Raw genomic sequence first — 20,238 nt, 5'->3', positions numbered from 1 at the left:
ACCCCGTGGACTATAGACTACCAAGCTCCTCTGTCCATGGGGTTCTCCAGGCAAGAATACTGGTGTGGGTTCCATTTCCTTTTCCAGGGGATCTTCCTGACTCAGGGATCTAACCCAATTCTCCTGCATTGCAGGCAGATGCTTTACCCTCGGAGTCACCAGGGAAGACCACCATAGTTAACTAATACTTCCATCATGTCACATAATTACCATGTCTTTTCTGTTGTGAGAACAGATCTACTCTCTTGGTAATCTTTACATATTATTAACATTGAATCCTCAGGACTTATTCATCTTAAAAGGCACCCCTTGACAATATCTTCCCATTCCTCAACTCCTTATCCCCTGATAATACCAATCTACGCTTTGTTTCTGAGTTCAGTTATTTGAGATTCTACATATAAGTGATATAATGACACTGATCTGATCATGCACTTTTGATCATTTGTGTCTCTTTGGAGAAAAGTCCTTTGCCCATTTGTTAATAGGGTTATTTGCCTTTTTGCTGTTGGGTTGTAAGAGTTCTTTTCATATTCTGGATAGAAGATTCATCATATGTATTATTTGCAAACATTTTCTCTCACTTTGTGGCTTATCATTTCACTCTCCTGATACTGTTCTTCGATGCATAATAATTTTTAAATTTGATGAAGTCTAATTTACCTATTTTTCTTCTGTTGCTTATGCTTTTGGTGAGAAAAGCATATCTAAGAAACTTTAAGAAACTATTGCCAATAGTTGACATTTTTGACAGTATCTCTCAATTGCTTGTTTTTTTAATTGAAGTATAGTTGATTTACAATGTTGTATTATTTTCTGGTGTATAGCAAAGTGATTCCATTACACATACATATATTCTTTTTCATATTCTTTCCATGATAGAGTATTACAAGATACTGAATATAGTTCCCTGTGCTATACAGTAAGACGTTTGTTGTTTATCTATTTTATATATAGTAGTTTTTATCTGCTAATCCCAAACTCCTAATTTATCCCCTTCCATTCCCCTTTGATAACCATAGGTTTGTTTTCTACGTCTGTGAATCTGTTTCTGTTTCATAAATAAATTCATTTCTATCATATTTTAGGTTCCACATACAAGTATCATATGATACCTATCTTTCTCTGTTTGGCTTACTTCACTTAGTATGATCATCTCTAGGCCAATCCATGTTGCTACAAATGCAAATGGCATTACTTCATTCTTTTTATGGCTAAGTAGTGTTCCAATGGGTATGTATATAGTTCATCTTCTTTATTTATTTGTCTGTTCATGGGCATTTAGGTTGCTTCCATGTCTTGGCTGTTTAAATAGTGCTACTATGAGCACTGTGGTACATGTATCTTTTTGAATTAGAATTTTCTCCAGATATATGCCCAGGAGTGGGATTGTTGGATCATATGGTAACTCTGTTTTTAGTTTTTTAAGGAACTTCTATACTGTCCTCTGGAGAAGGCAATGGCACCCCGCTCCAGTACTCTTGCCTGGAAAATCCCATGGATGGAGGAGCCTGGTAGGCTGCAGTCCATGGGGTCGCTAAAAGTCAGACACGACTGAGTGACTTCACTTTCACTTTTCACTTTCATGCATTGGAGAAGGAAATGGCAACCCACTCCAGTGTTCTTGCCTGGAGAATCCCAGGACGGGGGAGCCTGGTAGGCTACCATCTATGGGGTCACACAGAGTCGGACACGACTGAAGTGACTTAGCATAGCATAGCATAGCACACTGTCCTCTATGGTGGGTGCACCGATTTACATTCCCACAAAAAGTGTAGGAGGGTTCCCTTTTCACCACACGTTTTCCAGCATTTATTTGAGCCATTTTGACTGGTGTGAGGTGATACCTCACTGTAGTTTTGATTCGTATTTCTCTGAAAATTAGTGATGCTGTTTATCTTTACATGTGCCTATGGGCCATCTTGGAGAAGGCAATGGCACCCCATTCCAGTACTCTTGCCTGGAAAATCCCATGGATGGAGGAACCTGGTAGGCTGCTGTCCATGGGATTGCTAAGAATCAGACATGACTGAGTAACTTCACTTTCACTTTTCACTTTCATGCACTGGAGAAGGAAATGGCAACCCAATCCAGTATTCTTGCCTGGAGAATCCCAGGGACGGGGGAGCCTGGTGAGCTGCTGTCTATGGGGTCACACAGAGTCGGACACGACTAAAGTGACTTAGCAGCAGCAGCAGCAGCATCATGGGCCATGTGCAAGGGACAATTTTAAAACAATATTTTATTGTACATTTTTCAAAGCTGAACCCTATAGTTTGCAAATATTTTTGTCTTATTAACCTCATCTAAACTTTCACTCCAGAAAAAAAGGTAACTTGAAAAAGAAAAATCACATGCAACTATCTCTTTGAATACTTTTTAAATGCAGGAATCCATAGTTACACAAGGGTTAGAGATACAAACTGCACCCAAAGTGAACTTGAAGGAACACAAACCATTCTGAACCACTAAGAATTTACTCTCCAAATAAGTGCACGTAACTGAGTCCAGGTGTCTTGGGGACTGACCATATAGATTCCCATTTTAGCTTTTAAACAGAATACAATATTTATTAAAGATAAGTACTCAAATGTACTAATAGGAAACAGGTTCAAGAGTAGCCACAGTAATTGTTTTATACCAGCAGTCCCCAGATATGGCAGGCGAAGATTTGCTCTCCTGCCGCTCACCTCCTGCTCTGTGGTCTGGTTCCTAACAGGCTCTGGAACGATCTGGTCTGTGATCTGGGGATTGGGGACCCCTGACTTAGACAATTAAAAAAATTTGATTAGAGTTGCCTGCACATGATAACAAAAAATGACTGACTTTTGGTAATTCACTGGCAGTCCAATGGTTAGGATTCTACACTCTCACTGGCCAGGTTCAATCCTGTCTTGCGGCACAGCCAAAAAAAAAAAAGAAAAGACTTATACAATCTCTCCTTTATGGGTAATTTTTTTGTCCTTATTCTCTGTTCAGGATCCAAAGGCCCAGCAAGTACAGTATTTTCCCTTGTCACATCCCTCCCCCAAAAGAAAAAACGACTGACTTTCTAGTTGTTTTATTACTGTTTGAAAATTCTCATACACCATATACTCCTTTTTGTTTTCAGTCAGAAGGGATTGGTTCTATGCCTTGCTCTTGATATGTCACTTCTTTTCTTGGAAGAGATGTTTCTCAAACCATGCTTCCCAGGCCAGCAGCTTAAAGGTCACCTGGGCACTAGTTATTAATGAACAATCTTGGCACCCTGGACCTACAAAATTAACAACTCTGAGAGTGGAGCCCAGCAACCTGTGTTCTAATAAGCCTTCCGGATGATTCTGATGCCTGCTCCAGTTTAAAACCACATTTAGTGTTTTTACATGTGGTTTTACTATCCAGACATGATTGATTAAGTCACTGGCCATTGGCGATTGAACTCAATTTCCATCCCTTCTTCCCTGCCAGGAGGTCAGGGGTGGAGCTGAAAGTTCCAACCCTATAAATCATGTAGTTAGTTCCTCTGGTGACCAGCCCCCATCTGGAAGCTATCTAGGGACCCGTGTTGAATAATTTTATGTATCTACTGGACTAGGTCATAGAGTTCCCAGATAGTTGGCTAAACATTATTTCTAAAGTCTTAGAAGGTGTTTCTAGATGAGATTAGCGGTTGAATAAATGGACTCAGTGATGCTATTGCCCTTTGTAAGGTGGTGGGCCTCTCCCAGTCCACTGAGGGCCTGAATGGAACAAAAGGTAGAGGAGAGGAGAATTCGCACCTTCATCTGCTTGAATGACTGAGCTGGGACATCGCAATGTTTTCCTACTCTTGAACCAGGATTTATACAATTGGTTTTACTGGTTCTCATAATAAATCTCTCCATATGTATCCGTATAATGTGTGTATATATATCTATATATACATATATATTTTTTCCTACTATATATAATATATATACATATATATTTCTCCTATTGGTTCTTTTTCTCTGTAGAACTCTAACTAATACACAACTCCACCATGAGTCACCTTAGAGTAAACTCAGGTATGGTCAAAAGGGTTCATTATGAATTTAAAAAGAACCTCTTTCAGAAAAGTTTAAGGGTTTTAAGGGCTCTGTGCCAGGTAGTGGGGACAAAGATCAAATATACAAATATATATAATACCACATCTTCATAAAGGATACCTTGTCAGATTCCCTTGAGAGTGTCCTTGTTAGTAGGGAATAGTGATAGGTTCACAGGGGAATCTTGTAATCAGATCTCACAGCCTCATTTCTATGAGTAGTATCCCTCTGGTTTGTCCTGAGGACAATGAGGTTTGTGTTTGTATCCACTGCTTAGCTCTGGGACCAAAGTAGGCACAGGCCTTGTTGTCAAAGAAAAAGATAAACACACACCTGGCTACAGTCACAGGATGTGTTCCAGTCAATTGTTGGATGTGGAGGCCATGACCCCCGTCTGTGGGGTAAGCAGGACCTTCAACAAGGACTGGTGGGTGCCTCCAGATGGAGAAAGAAGAGAGCTAAATGAGCAGAGGCAAGAGAACTGAATACATGGTCAGAGCCAGAGCTGGAGTGTTGGCAGGGGTTGACTTGGCATGGTCATGTCATGTCCCCATATCAAGGGCTGTAGGAGCCTTGTCATCAGCAGCACTAATTGAAGAAGGGAGCTTTAGGGGCTTCCCTGGGGTCTCTGTGGTGGGGAATCTGCCTGCCAATGCAGGAGACAGGGGTTCAGTCCCTGGTCTGGGAAGATCCCACACACTGCAAGGCAACTAAGCTGGTGTGCCATTGCACCACAAATACTGAGATTGCGCTCTAGAGCCCAGGAGCTACAACTACCGAGCTCTCATGCTACAACTACTCAAGCATGCATACCTAGAGCCTGTGTTCTGAAATGAGCGAAGTCACAGCAATGAGAAGACCTCACACAGCAACTAGAGAATAGCTCCTGCTCCCTGAAACTAGAGAAAAAGTCTGTGCAGCAAAGACCCAGCACAACCAAAAATAAATAAGTAAATAAAATTTTAAAAAAGGGAGCTCTAGAGACTTGAAGTTTTTTTGTTTTTTTTTTTCCCATAAGATCACCCTCGGAACAAGGCAGAGGGTAGACTTGGGGGACAGAACCATCATCAACTCTTCCTTAGTCTTGACTGCATTAACCTCCTGGTCTCTAGGCTTCCACCCAAATCATTCTGGGCACAATGGTCAGAGACTATCTTGAAGTATAAATGTGACCATGTAACTACCCATCACAACCTTCTGTAGCTTCTCAAAGCCCCCAAGTATTCCACATGGTTTGCAGGGTCATGCATCCTGCCACCCCTACCCATCTGTTCTGTCTGATGTTCCACGTCCCTCTCCTCCCAAAGGCCCACAAGAAGGTACAGAAGCTGTCTCCTCTCCCGGAAACCTTTTCCCCTGCTCCCTCCTCTCTCTGGCTCCTCTTCTGTATGGTTTCAGCTTAAATATGGCCTCAGAGAGGTCTTAACCAACTGCTCTGCCTAAAAGAAGTGGCCCCATTATTTTGTACCACTTAGGCTAATTTATGTTTTGCTACTAGTTGATGTATTCCAGGAGTCGGTCAACGTTTTTCCCAAAGATCCAGATGGTAGATATTTCAAGCTTTGTAGGCTCTGGGTTTGCCCCTGCAGCCTGAAAGCACTCACATATGAATACTAAAAAGAATGAGCAAGACTGCGTTCTGATAAAATTTTTTTAATGAAAATTGAATCTAATATAATTTTCACATGTCACGAAATATTATTCTTGTTTCTTCTTCTTTCCCCGCCCCCCAGCTCTTTAAAAGTGTAAAAACCATTCGTAGCTCTTGGTTGTCCAAAAATAGATGGGCGGGGTGACCCGCTGACCGTACTTTATTGGTTGTTTATTACTTGCTGACTCCTTCTGAATCCGCAAGGGAGTGTGTTCCACAGCAGGGAGTACCGGTAGAGCCAAAGCCGTGTCGGTTCAGGCCCTAAGATGCACCTACGCTTCACTCGCAGCTCTACGACACCCAGAGGCCACCACAGCTTATGCCATAGTGGGCGGGGTCTGAGATAGCCGTGCGCGGGGGCGGAGCCTTGAGGAAGGGGCGGGCCGAATGCAGGCTTCCGGCGGAAGAGCGCAAGAGCAAGATGGCCACTACCAAGCGAGTGTTGTATGTGGGTGAGCAGGCTTGGGGGCTAGGCGGATGGTGGGCGAACCGGGCCGGGAGTGGGTCGTGGCGTGGAGCTGGACAGGTTTCCGGACGCGGGAGGCGGCGAGCAGCTGTCTAGGTGGCATCTGTGGCGGTATTGCTTGGGTCTCAGAGAGTGAGCCTGAGACATAGTTGCACCTCTTTTCGAAGCCCGCCATCCTCCAACAACAACCTCTTCATCACCTGGGGCCGGGGCGATGGTTGGAGGAATATTAGGGACCTCTAAATCCTCGCGTCCATTCATTTTACATTCACCGCAGCAAAGGCTCAGCCCCCACTCTTCAGGGAAAGAGTTCCCAGGCTAGCCGCCTAAAAATGAGAATAACCCCAATAGCACAGTTTGATGAGAGCTCTGGTGGGGACGGACTCTGGTGACTTAGGGCTCGGTGTGGGGAGAAATGACCCCTCCATCTGGAGAGGTGAGAGCAAGTTTACAGGTTGCGGTGACGCCGGAGATGAGCTGGAATTAGCCATGTAGCGAAATAGGAGCAAGTGTGTTTACTGAAAGGGAGCAGCACGAGCAAAGGCCCAAAGGTGTGAAATAGTCTAACACTTGCAGGGAAATGTGTCGTTTTGCGGGGAAGCAAAGGGTAAGAGGCTGAAGAAGTGGGCAGGGCCTTGTGTACAGTGCTAAGTTTGTTCTTTATCCCGAGGATTAAGTACTTTAAGCAGGGAAGTGATGAGTTAAAGTCTGTACGTTCCCAGGATGGTACTGGTTGGCTTTGTGGAGGAGAAGGGAGGCAGTTATGAAGCTGTGGCGGGAATCTCCGGGCTAGATGAGGGTCTGAAAGGAGAGGGAAGAGTGTGCTTCGTAAGTAAGTGTGAAGGAGCAAATGAGAGGGATATTTATGAACCCGAAGGACTGAATGGAAAGATCCCTGCCCTGACAACGGCGTGCTGATGTTACAGCAGGGACTTCTCAAGAGAATGGAGGACGGTAGTTCAGAAGGCACTTAATGTCTTTGCAGGTGGACTCGCAGAGGAGGTGGATGACAGAGTTCTCCACGCTGCTTTTATCCCTTTTGGAGACATCACGGATATCCAGATTCCTCTGGATTATGAAACAGGTGAGTTGTCTTAGTGTTTCTCGTGCCCAGAATCCTCCTGCTAGGAAAGAACTTAAAATTTTTGTAAGTCATATTACAATACGTTCTAAATATGCTTTGGGCAGCGTGACAGTGATCTTTATGCAGAAGGACTTCACGGAGACTTGGGGTTGTGAGCTGAAGTATGCTTTTTAGATCCCATATATTGCATTTGAAGTAAGACAAGGTTTTCATTTAGCCAGTAGGAAGATGGGTTTCGAGGTACATGGAGAGCTGTTGTTTCGAACTGCCTGCCAGGCACTCTCCTACACCTGCTCTCTCCTTGGCAGCTGTGCTGTTAAATAGGGTAGCAGGAAAGCCCAGCTTCAAAAATGGGGCCTCAGCTTCTTTGCACCTGAACTTTTCCTTCAGTTAGTATCACAGCTGCAGTTCAGTTTTCTGTCTTAACCTTTGTTGTCATTTTTAAGGTTGGAGTTTTAGGCCCAGCTCTAGAGTACACAACTAGTTTAGAAATCCCACTAGGGGATCATAGAGAGGGAATTTTGGGAGACCCATGTGAGTTAATTGATCATTCAAGAAAGCAGGCTTACTCAGCAACAAAACCAAGCAGCCCCGCTTAACAACAGCACCATATAGCAGTGACACCTGCATTCTGCTGGTTGAGGTCAGTAAGTTAATGATCCCTTGGCTGTGCTCCTGCTGCTGCTGCTGGTGCTAAGTCGCTTCAGTCTTGTCGACTCTGTGTGACCCCATAGATGGCAGCCCATGAGGCTTCTGTCCCTGGGATTCTCCAGGCAAGAACACTGGAGTGGGTTGCCATTTCCTTCTCCAATGCATGAAAGTGAAGAGTGAAAGTGAAGTCTCTCAGTCGTGTCTGACTCTTAGCAACCCCATGGACTGCAGCCCACCAGGCTCCTCTGCCTGTGGGATTTTCTAGGCAAGAATACTGGAGTGGGTCGCCAGTGCCTTCTCCTGGCCATGCTCCTGTGCACACACTAAAAACAAAAATATAGGGGAAAGGTGACATTATACTGAAACCCGAAATGATTTACCATATTTTAATATCTGTTACTGCCTTCTTGCTCATTTCCATAGCGCCATGATAGTCCTAGCGGAGCCACGCAGGGTCAAAAACTCCCCTACCCAGCAGGTAGGAAGAATCAGTGATGGGAGACTCAAAGAATGAGGAAGAGGGTAGTCGTCTTCTCCTCCTCACTTTTCCTTTAATTATAAAAGTATAGCCCAGGACTTCGCTGGTGATCCAGGGGTTGGGAATCTGCCTGCCAATGCAGGGAAAATTCCACATGCCTTGTGGCAACTGAGATAGTGCTCCATAACTACTGAGCGGTGCTCCACAACAAGAGAAGCCACTGCAATGAGAAGCCCACACACTAGAGAGGAGCCCATGCAACCGGAGAGTAGCCCTGACTCGCCACCACTGCAATGAGAAGCCCACACACTAGAGAGGAGCCCATGCAACCGGAGAGTAGCCCCGACTCGCCACAACTAGAGGAAGCCTCCATGCAGCAGCAAAGACCCAGCACAGCCAAAAACAAATAAATGAATTTTAAAAGTAAAGAAAATTAAATTGTACCCCACTAAGTTCTTGTCACAGCACTCTCTTGCCTGCCTCCTTGTATCTCTCACAAGCGTCATATACTAATAAATGACTTTTTCCATGCCGCTTTGCCTCTCAGCGAATTCTTTTCTCAAGGAGACAAAAGAACCTCAGCTACATTAAGTCCTGAGATTGTTTTGTGGTTTCAGCAACCTGTGCTCTGCTGAGTCCTGAGACGAGTTGTATGGCTTCAGCTCTTATCATCAACATTGTATATGGATTTAACCTTCCTGGGACCTTTATATGTATAAAAACAATAAGGTTATGTTGACTCTGTAAGGTTAATTGGTTACTTAAACAAATGCTTTTGTGCACTTGGCCTTCCTAGTTGGTGTTGGTTAGATTAGCATTTTGCTGAGGATTAAGACTGAGCATCCTTACCCAGGTTTTAGGATTCACGACTTATGCACAGTTGATGTTCAGAATGTATGTTTGGAATGATTGATTGATAGGTTAAATGACTTCATTTTTCTAGCTGCCTTTCGTGCAAAGGTTAAGATTTGGCTTTGGTAAAGAATGCTGCCTTTAAAGATTAAAAGTATAGTTCATTATTTAGTTATGTTCACTACAAAACGGGCTTCCGTGGTGGCTCAGATGGTAAAGAATCTGCCTACAATGTGGGATAATTTCCTGGGTTTGATCCTTGGGTTGGGAAGATCCCCTGGAGAAAGTAAAGGCTACGCACTCCAGTATTTGGGCCTGGAGAATTCAATGGACAGAGGAGCCTGGCAGGCTACAGTCCATGGGTTCACAGAGAGGGGGACACAACTGAGTGACTTTCACTCACTACAAAACAGTTTAATTTAGTTGCTTAAAATGTTATTTAAACTAGAAAGAATCAGAGTAAGATACCTTTTTCCTAAATAGTGATGGTGTAGAATTTCTAGTAAATGGATAAGGCATGTGACTGACTTCACTTTCTTTGTGACCACCTGCTTCTTCCTGTTGCCAACATGATAATTGCTTGATATTGTCTGCCTTTTTTCAGAAAAGCACCGAGGATTTGCTTTTGTTGAATTTGAGTTGGCAGAGGTGAGAAAATTGTTATCTGTGTTAAGTATTTGGCTTGTTATTATTGTTACTGATTACAAAAGGAGCTGTTCTTCATTTGGGATTGGAGTTTTGGGCCTCATGCTGATGCTTCCAGAGAGATGAGAAACACTGTTTGAAGGAAAGCTGCCTTCACTTAATGAAACCATGGGCTGTGATAAACATCACAGACCTGCTAGGTCCTGCCCCTCTTGCTCTGCAGAACTCCTGCAGCCCTGCTCATTGAGCATCTTTGCCTGGTAGCACTGGTGATACTTTCTTTGTCTTCCACTAAATGTGGCTCAGAGGTTAAAGCGTCTGCCTGCAATGTGGGAGACCTGGCTTCGATCCCTGGGTCAGGAAGATCCCCTGGAGAAGGAAATGGCAACCCACTCCAGTATTCTTGCCTGGAGAATCCCATGGACGGAGGAGCCTGGTGGGCTAGAGTCCACGGGGTCGCAAAGAGTTGGACACGACTGAGCGACTTCACTTTCACTTTCAAATGGCAAATAGCTGAAGTCAGCCAGGAAGTGCACTTCGTTAGACACGTGCAACCTGGGTGAGGAAAAAAAAGAGACCTTTTCTGTTGGATTGTTTTTTTGTTGTCATTTTACCAAGTATGTGTTTAGACACTCCAAGAAGCATTTGACTGCAAACCTAAATTCGTACCTTGTCTTTTTTTGGCAGGATGCTGCAGCAGCTATTGACAACATGGTAAGGCTGGGAATCCTGCTTCTTACAGAAGTTGTTTTTTGGTGGTACAGAGGGCACTTAGTTCTACATTGGGTTTGCTAAACCTCCAAAGTTACAAGATTGCATGAGGAAGTATATACAAATTGTCATCGTGTGAAAATATTCACTGTGAATTGATCACTTATAAAATTGTCCTTTCTCACATATCTTTCTCCATTTGATAATAATGTAAAGGCTAAACATCCTTGTTGACCAGTCTCTCACTGGCTGCCTGTGTCTAGGATAGGAAATTGTAAACAATGCAAAGTAATTGCACAGTGAAACTGCGTATTTTACAAAAGAGGCAGGGTTTCATGAAGTGTTAGACCAGTTAACAATTGAGAAGAGAAATTTGATAAGGATAATGATAGGATGTGCTGCTGATCCAAGTGATTGGGACAGCCTGGAGAGCTCCTTGCGGCAATGATGTAGCTCTTGAGTGTGTGTTCCCTCTTCAGGATACTTAGGATTTTCACATTAGATAGGAAATGCAAAGATAATCATACTGTTGATAGGATTTTATTGGAAAAAATACTGCAGATGTATAAACATCCATTATATCTCTGTTCTTCAAATTAGGCCATAGTTTAAAAGCTGAATTTTAACTGTAAGAAATTTATTTTCATTAATTTCAGTTTCGTCACAGTACATTCCCAGTTTTTTCCCCCTTCACATTTTACCATGTGTTACTGTCTTTAAGTGATTTCACATTGAGTGACCTTTCCTGGTACCAGTTATCCTAGGGTAATAAGGCTTTCCTTCATTCCTGTTCTCTGTTTCCCATTTATCAACTGTTGTCCTCAGCTCTCAGAGCGAGATCACTTCTCATTGTTTAAGGCTGACCTTGACTTTTGAAAATGAACTCAGGTACTTGGAAATTGCATTTATCCTTGTAATTTCAGAGTACTCTGAAAACAGCGTCACTTTTGCTAGCACAGGTCATTACTAGAAAGAAAGGAGGTCAGATACTACTGCATATAAACTAGATATACAACAAGGTCCTACTGTATAGCACAGGGAACCTGTTATTTAATATTGTCTAATAACCTATAGTGGAGAAGAATCTGACAAAGATATATATATATACACACACCCAAAACATTGTAAATCAACTATGCTTCAATTTTAAAAAAGAAAGGGACTTCCCTGGTGGCCCAGGGGCTAAGAATCCGCCTTGTAATGCAGAGGACGCGGGTTCAGTCCCTGGTCAAGGAATTAAGATCCCACATTCCATGGAGCAACTAAGCCTGTACTGCAGCTAGAGAGTCCATGGGCCACAGCAAAGACCTCATGTGCTGCATCTAAGACTCAGTGCAGCTAAATAAGGAACTAATAAAGTTGAAAGGAGAAAGGAACTGTATGATGGCTCCCAGGAGGAAATTCTCTGCAGCCCACGGGCTGCCTTGTGGCAGGTGTATAACTTGCTGTTAGGGGATCAGGGATTAAGGGAGAACAAATCATGAGCTTGTCTCAGATGTATCAGAAGTAAATGGAAAGCGTCTGACTTTCTTTTAACCTAACAGTTTAAGCAAATGGATTTTCACACTTTTCAGAATGAATCTGAGCTCTTTGGACGGACAATTCGTGTCAATTTGGCAAAACCCATGAGGATTAAGGAAGGCTCTTCTAGACCAGGTGAGTGGGAGCAATACAGATGCCCATCACACCCTCCAGTTTGGCCTTGCCTGCCTTCCTGTCCCAGTTTTTTTGAAAGTAGGCACTGAATGCTTCTCTGGCGGACGGTAGTAGAGGATGGTTTACATTGGCAAAGGACATGTGCCACCTTTGTGGGGAAATAAAGAGTGTAGCTTCTCAGCCACGCCAGGGTAATTGTTTCCTTTATGAGAGAAGCCATTCCTGATCTCTCATCTGTCCCAGTGTTCTCAACATTCCTGGCAGGTTCCATCAGGGGCTGGGACTGGCAAGGGCTGCACCTTTCCCTGGGGCTTTTAATGTAGCTTTTTAATGTAGCCCTGCTAAGAGCTTGGAGAAGGAAATAGCAACCTACCCCAGTATTCTTGCCTAGAGAATCCCATGGACAGAGGAGCCTGGGAGGCTATAGTCCATGGGGTCTCAAAGAGTTAGACACGACTAAGCGACTAACACACACAAGAGCTGGACTTGAGGGCTGGCAGTCTATAAAAGATGGGAACTTGCCTGACACATGCGACTTCCCAAAGTGGAGACCTCTGGCCGAGAGGGCCACAAAACATGTTCTGCTTCACTGACCAGAGCACCTACTTAGCAGCTGGCTGATGGCTTGAGTTGGTTCTCATCTGCTCGCTTCTTTCCTTTCAGTTTGGTCTGATGATGACTGGTTGAAGAAGTTTTCTGGGAAGACGCTTGAGGAGAACAAAGAGGAGGAGGGGTCAGAGCCTCCCAAAGTGGAAACGCAGGAGGTGAGATTGCAGGCTGGCACTTCCCCCCAGAAGACTGTTTTTTTTTAGGTTTTTATGGAAATCTGTAAATGTATATACAAAAGTAGAGAGAATGAAAAGTGAACTCACAGTGTTTTGGTGGAGGTTGGTAATGAGTGAACTGAAGAGAAGCTCTAAGCCTCTCGACCTTGTGCTCTGCGTGAGGAGCTTCTCAGCTCTGCTGGGTTCTGTTCTGTGATTGTTTTTGACTAGGAGGAAGTATGAGGTGAGGAAGGGCAGTGAGTGGGCCTCTGCACCCTCCTGGTCAGTCCTCCTCCTTCACGCAAGTGTTGTGCTCCCAGCTCACCGTCTTTCTGTTCCTGACGCAAGGGAGGCAGAGCGGGGTGAGGGTACCTTCCCTGGGCAGTCTGGGCACAGGTGTGAGGTCCTCCCAGGGAATCTGCCTTGGCACTTCCTTCTGATTCTCAGTGCACCTCTCTAACCATTGCCTCTCCAGCTGCCCCTCCCCATTATAACTGATATTCTGGGTTTCTTTCTTGACTCATAATCTCTCTCCCCTCTCTGCCAAAACAGCAGCAGTCACTCTGATCTTTCACAGCCTCTCCTAGGCTCTTGGACTCTCCTGGCCTCTGTTTCTAGTCCTGAGCTTCAGACATTTCTAATGCAAGTCTTGCCCTCCCTCCTCTAATCTCTCCTGGCCTCTGTTTCTAGTCCTGAGCTTCAGACATTTCTAATGCAAGTCTTGCCCTCCCTCCTCTAATCTCGTTCATCCTGTGTTCTCCAACTCACTAACTTACCACTTTCCATCCACATTGACTCAAGCAGGAAATAGGCTAAGCAGAGTGCCTACAAGTGGAGTATAAAGCAAGGTCCCTGCCACCTCCATTGTGAGCACTTCGGTACTCCTTGCTTCCGTTGCAGCCAGCCTGTGCACACGCAGGGCTATGCACAGGGAGGGGATGGTGTTACAGAAATGGGTCCTTTTAACTGGATCAAGGTGGGTGACCTTGAGCTGGGGTGTGAAGGTGTTGAGAGTTGTCTGTTTGGGGCCAGAAAAGTGTTGTTTGTGAACACACAGGAGGGTGAAGGCGAGGCAACCTGATGTGTCTGAGGGAGTGTGATGAGATGACATGCCTGCCAGGTGGGGCTCCAGGTAGACGAGGCTGAAGTCTCCTGCCACTGGATGCCAAACTGGGGGCCGTGGCCGTGGCCTTCACCTTCTGCAGCCCAGGGCCTTCCCTGGCGTCACCTTGTTCAGCTTGCTCACTAGTTGGGTTCTCAGGTGTGTTCATTCACACTCGCTCTCCTAGTTGGGGAGTCAGGGCATTCTCTCTAACCTGGCCATTTCTCCTGCATCTAGGGAGAGCCCGCTGTAAAAAAGGCCCGGTCAAACCCTCAGGTGTACATGGACATCAAGATTGGGAACAAGCCAGCTGGCCGCATCCAAATGCTCCTGCGTTCAGACGTCGTGCCCATGACCGCAGGTGAGCAGTTTTTTCTTTAATACAAGTGAATGTGTATTCATGGTTGGTTGGTTTGTTTCTTTTAAAGTACACACACACACACACACTCTCTCTCTCTCTCTCTCACAGTATTGAAGGCAATAAATTGAAAACCTGAGTCTTTGTTCCTTCTCCATATCTAATCATACTCTTCAGAACTAACTACCGATAACTAACAACTTCTTGAATATTTTTTCATTTGTTAAATACTGAATTCTATTTATCCTTCTTTTAATCTAAATTTTATTATGTAGACATATAGTTAGGAGTGTTAATTTCATAGTTTGTTTTGAAAAACACAGCAGTGCCCCCCTGCCCTACTGCCATCCCCCAGCACCATTTGCTGCTTCTCAGAGGCAGCCAATTTCAACTCTTAGCTGATTCTTTTGATTTTTAACCTCCATATTTGTAGATAATAGATGTATGTTGCTACTTTCTGATTTTTTTGTTTTTTGTTTTAATGTCTTTTCATTTTAGACATCTATTGACTTCCCACTTGAGAAGATAAGGAATTAGCTTTTGAAATCAGTTCCCCAGTTCCTTCATCCTTTTATCTGTTACCATAATTTTAGTTAGGTCACAGGTCATTCTATGTAAGCATCATACTGTGATAGCTTCTTTTCATACACAGCACTTTGTTTTCCCTGGAATTCATAATTCTCTTGTTTTCACATTTGCTTAGTATTCTGTACACATATTCCTGAGCTTTCCCAAATTTTCCTGCTTGTGTAAATCTCCATCATGTTCAAACACATCAGATATTTTGTCAGTTTCACTTATTCCTCCCTGGAGCCCTCTGACCTCCTCCGGCTTGGACCAGTTGCCTTCCAGGCCCATCTCATAGCCTTTGTCTTGGGATCTCCTGCTTTCGCTTCCTGTCTTGGGACCTCTGTTGTCTTTTTTGATCTATTCCCTCACTTTGGTAGAGGATATAATTCTGTAGCTTATGGAGAAAAGAACTTGGAGGGTCAGGTTTTTGAGACTGATGTGTGGAAATTTCTACTTTCCCACCTGATAGTTCGGATGTAGAATTCTAGAGAAGTCTAATGTCATTCTGATTCTTGGTCCTTTATACAAAACCTTTTTTTTTTTTTTTTCTGTCTAGAGCTGAGCTGTCCCAATATGGTAGTCACTGTCCACGTGTGACTCTGTAAACCTAAATTAATTCAAGTTATATAAAATTAAGTTTCACTTCTTCAGTTATTCAGATGCTTAACAGCTGTTAGATAACACTAGTCTAGATGCCTGAAGGGTCTCTGTGTCCTGTGTTCTGAAATACTGTCCCCTTGGAGTAGATCTCCTTCCATCCATCCTGCTAGATATTCAGTGGGCCCTTGCTGCTGTAACAAACTACCACAGACTTAGCAGCTTACAAGAACATAAGTTTGTTGTCTTAGCTGTTCTGAGGGCCAGAAGTCCAACACAGGACTCACCAGGCTAAAGGAAGATGGTGGCTGGGTTACCACATTCCTTACTGGTAGCTCTATGGGTAGATCTGTTTCCAGAGACAGTCACTTTGTTGACAGAATTCAGTTTCCTGCATCTGTAGATGAAGGTACCCATTTCCTTGCTGGCTGCCAGCTGAGGGCTAGTCCCAGCTTCCAGAGGCTTGTGGCCCCCCTCCTTTATCATCACAGCCAGCAGTGATTGATCCAGTCCCTCTCACGTTTTGAATCGCCTGCCTCCTTTCCCATCCACTTCTTTTTTGGGGGGTGGGTTGTTGGGGAGATGGAATATAATTGCTTTACAGTGTTTTGTTAGTTTTTGCTGTACAACAGTCCATCCACTTCTAACTCTCTCTTTCTGCCTTTAGCTGGGAAAGGTTCTCTGGTTATAACCTGTGATTATACTAGGCCCACCGGGGTAATCTAGGCCATTCTCCCCATCTCAGTGTCTGGAACCTTAATCATATCTGCACAGTACCTTCTGCTGTGAGCAGCATTTTCTCAGGTTCCAGGAATTGGGACCTGGACATCTTTCGGGAGCCATTATCCTGCATACCACAGCCATCAGTTAGGACAGTACTATCTTTTGAAAAGTTTTCCTTGAATTATTTCTTTACTTTTATCCCTTCTGATTTTTCTCTACTCACATTTTGGAACATTTTTAAATGTTCTTTTTCATAGTATCCCCTGCTTATTTCATGCATGTACTATCATTTCATCTTGGGAGATTAGTATACTAAAATTTCTTTTTCCTATACAGCTTATGTTTGAAATTATTTTTTTCAGTTTTTTTTTTCTCTTTGTTTTTCTTTGTTTGTTATTGATCTGTTTGCTTGTTTCAGTCTTTGCTTTTCACATTAGATGCCTTTCTCATATATAAGACTAGGGTCCTTAAAATCTGCTTGGAAACTCCCTGGACATTGGTAAGGCTTGCTGACTGAGGCTTCCTCTATGAGGTGATTCTGTCTTTCTGTTGGACCTCGGATATCAGTATCCCTGAGTCATAGTCTCTTGGACAGAGCAGAGGCCACAGAGAAGACTCTAGTCTCTTGCTAATGGTTCTATGTCCAGTTGTTTGTCATGGAGGGTGGGAGGTTGTGGGAGCAGTATATGAACTTCAGTAAATCTCCATTTGTCATCATGGTACCTCAACGCTCAGGTATGTATAAAGCATCCCAGACCAGAGACCCTCTGCTTTAACCTGCTGAAGGGTAAACCTCCCACCAGCAGCCAGGGCTAGGGAAGAGAGAGGATCTGGGGGCTAGCTACTTTTTTAAGTGAGCTTTCAACCAGACTTACTGCTTTTAGAACCATCTTCATCCTTGTCACTGAGGTTTTGGAATTTCTGCAGCAGAAATCAAATTGCTTCTTGGCTTTATCAGCTTAAGCTTCAGCTTTGTTAGGTCTGCTCTGTCAGTTATGGCTCCTGTTTGTCTTCTAGGTTCCAAAGATTTTTGTTGCTGTTGTCTCTTCTCTTGCTCCTTTTTAGGGGATAGTCATTTTATCCATATTTTAAGTGTATGATTTACTGGCGTTAATTGCATTCACAATGTTGTACAACCATCGCCACTATCTACTCTCAAAACTTTTGCACCACCCCTAATAGCAACTATAAAGTCCATGGAATTCTCCAGACCATAATACTGGAGTGGGTAGCCTTTCTCTTCTTCAGGGGATCTTCCCAACCCAGGGATCGAACCTAGGTCTCCCACATTGCAGGCGGATTCTTTACTGTCTAAGCCACCAGGGAAGCCCAAGAATCCTGTGGATCTTCATGACCCAGAAATCGAACTGGAGTCTTACAGGCGGATTGTTTACCAGCTGAGCTACCAGGGAAGCCAAATAGAAATTCAGGACTCGTTAACAGTCACTCCCCTTTCTCCTCTACTCCCAGCCTCTGGTGATGGTTAATCTACTTTCTGTCTCTCTGAATTTACCGTTCTAGACATTTCATATACATGGAGTCATAACAGTAGTTGTCCTTTGATGTCTGATTTACTTCACTCAGCATTGTGTTTTCAGGGCTCATTTAGGTATCAGTACGGCTGGCTGATATTCCCTTGTCTGGATAGTCCACAGTTTGTTTCTCTACTCATTTGTTGATGGACACTTGAACACTGGTTCCACTTTCCAGTTATTATGAATAATGATACTGTGAACATTTGTGTACAAATAAGGATTTAAATCCCTGTTTTCAATTACTTTGGGTGCTTCCCTAAGACTGGAAATACTGGGTCATGTGGTAATTCTAGTTTGACTTTCTGAGGAACGACCAAATTACTCTCTACAGTGGCTGCACCACTTTCCATTCTCATAAGCAGTGTATAAGCATTCTAGTTTCTTTACATCCTCACTTGTTTTCTGTTTATCATAGTCATCCTAGTAGTTCGGAAGTGGGATCTCATTGTGGTTTTGATTTGTATTCCCCTAATCACTAATGATGTGAAGCATCTTTTCACATGCTTAGGGGTAGGGGCCATTTGTGTATCTTCTTTGAGGAAATGTCTGTGAAAGTCTTTTGTGTATTTACTTACTAGGTTGGTTTTTTGTTGTTGATTTGTAGGAGTTCATTGTATATGAACACTTAAGAGATGTGATTTGCAAATGTTTTCTTCCATTCCCTAAGTTGCCTTTTTCATTTTGTTGAGAGTGTCCTTTGATGTCCAGAAGTTTTTCATTTTGATGAAGTCTCATTTGCCAATTTTTTGTTACTTATACTTTCAGTGTTGCAGTTAAGACATTGCCAAGTGCAAAGTCACAAAGACTTGACCTGTCTTTTTCTCTAAGATCCTGTTTGGTCTTTGTTTTTAAAAATTGCTTTACCACCAGTTTAGGGTGGAGCAGCTCTAGAATGCATGTTTTCACGCCTTCTTTAAGTAGAATTCCATCTAATCCTTCGAGATAATCATATCTCAAAGATTTATAATGAACATGTCATATTTTGAAATGAAAATACGAATATTAAACAAATATAACATAGTTTTTCAGAGTCTAGTTAGAGATCTCGTTGTTTGGTTTTTTTTGACCATGCCCCCGAGGCATGTGGGATCTTAGTTCCCCAACCAGGGATTGAACCTGTGCTCCTTCCTTGGAAGCATGGACTCTTAACCACTGGCTCACCAAGGAAGTCCCCCCATTGGTTTGTGTTTTAATCAGGTGCCTTTTCCTTTCTCGGCCCCAGAGAATTTCCGCTGCCTGTGCACCCACGAGAAGGGCTTTGGCTTCAAGGGCAGCAGTTTCCACCGCATCATCCCCCAGTTCATGTGCCAGGGCGGTGATTTCACCAACCACAACGGCACCGGGGGCAAGTCCATCTACGGGAAGAAGTTTGACGATGAAAACTTTATCCTCAAACACACGGGACCAGGTGGGATCTGGCTGGTGGGTGATGGTCGCTGGGCTGGGCTGTGGCAGGATGGCTGTGCAGGGGGTGACAGGCTGTGGTTCTGGTCTCCTCCAGACCCCCACCCAGGGAACAGGAGAGGCGTTCAGTCTGGCTGGAACGGAGCGAGCCTGTTTCCATCACAGTGTCCACAACTGTGGGCATAGCTTAAATTTTGTGGTCAGCCACTGTAAGCCTGCTCTTCTTCCCTCAACCCCATTGCCTGCTTCTCTGTCAGACTCTCTAGTAAAAAATTGCAGTGGTTGGTTCCCCAGCAACTAGAAAAAAATACAGAACTATACTGATATTTAAGACCGCAGTTCTCTAGGGGGCCCTCGGCAGCCACAGTAGACAGAACTCCCTAGTTCACGCTCAGTCCTGGTCAGAGACGACAGTTGCCCCTTCACTCCCGAAACCTCCACGTCACCCTCTGCCCCAGCTGATGCTTGGCCTCCCACATCTGTGCACACCTGCCTGCGCTGACTTCCCCCAAGTACAGGGGCTGAGCCACCTCCCCTCTGCTCATGACCCGGACCCTCCCCACCCCTCGCCCTTCGGAACCTGGTTCTGCACTCATGCCCCGCCGCTGCCCCCTGTAATGCACGTCCCCTGCTCTGCTCGATCAGCACAAAAGCACACAGTGTCGATCTTTTCTTTGACTCACGTCCCCCCGTCAGCTATCACCCATGCCTCTGGTCCCCTTTTTAACCGAAACTTCTTGACAAAGTTATCCAGGCTCCCTGCCTTTGGTTCTCTCGGTCCCCCTCTAGACAGACTTAAGGCGCCACTGGCCCACTGAAGGCACTCTTCTCCACCCGGCCCATAGTCGGCTCCTGCTCCTCGTCCCGTTCGCCCTCCCATCTGCAGGTGCAGAGGCAGCATCTGCACTCCCCGCTCCATGCCCAGGACCACCAGCAGGGTCA

The 20,238-nt window shown here is 44.3% G+C and overlaps 1 protein-coding gene across 2 annotated transcripts in view; it reads left to right on the top strand.

The window, feature by feature from the left end:
• The first annotated feature begins 6,095 nt into the window (after positions 1–6,095).
• The window catches only part of PPIE (peptidylprolyl isomerase E (cyclophilin E)), a 16,436-nt gene continuing 2,293 nt past the window's right edge, over positions 6,096–20,238 (top strand). Inside the window, exons 1-8 of one of the 2 annotated variants that reach the window (XM_010862732.1) lie at positions 6,096–6,152; positions 7,152–7,250; positions 9,836–9,879; positions 10,564–10,590; positions 12,162–12,243; positions 12,907–13,007; positions 14,347–14,470; positions 19,115–19,300. In XM_010862732.1, coding sequence (XP_010861034.1) covers positions 6,122–6,152; positions 7,152–7,250; positions 9,836–9,879; positions 10,564–10,590; positions 12,162–12,243; positions 12,907–13,007; positions 14,347–14,470; positions 19,115–19,300 — 694 coding nt within the window. In that variant the 5' untranslated portion in view covers positions 6,096–6,121. The remainder of the gene's footprint in view (positions 6,153–7,151; positions 7,251–9,835; positions 9,880–10,563; positions 10,591–12,161; positions 12,244–12,906; positions 13,008–14,346; positions 14,471–19,114; positions 19,301–20,238) is intronic. The other variant, XM_010862733.1, reaches the window with a different exon arrangement.

This window comes from Bison bison, unplaced genomic scaffold (assembly GCF_000754665.1).
Source record: "Bison bison bison isolate TAMUID 2011002044 unplaced genomic scaffold, Bison_UMD1.0 scf7180017864484, whole genome shotgun sequence".
Classification (NCBI taxonomy): domain Eukaryota; kingdom Metazoa; phylum Chordata; class Mammalia; order Artiodactyla; family Bovidae; genus Bison; species Bison bison.
The sequence above is the reverse complement of the archived record's forward strand: the minus strand, read 5'-3'. Positions and strand labels throughout refer to the sequence as shown.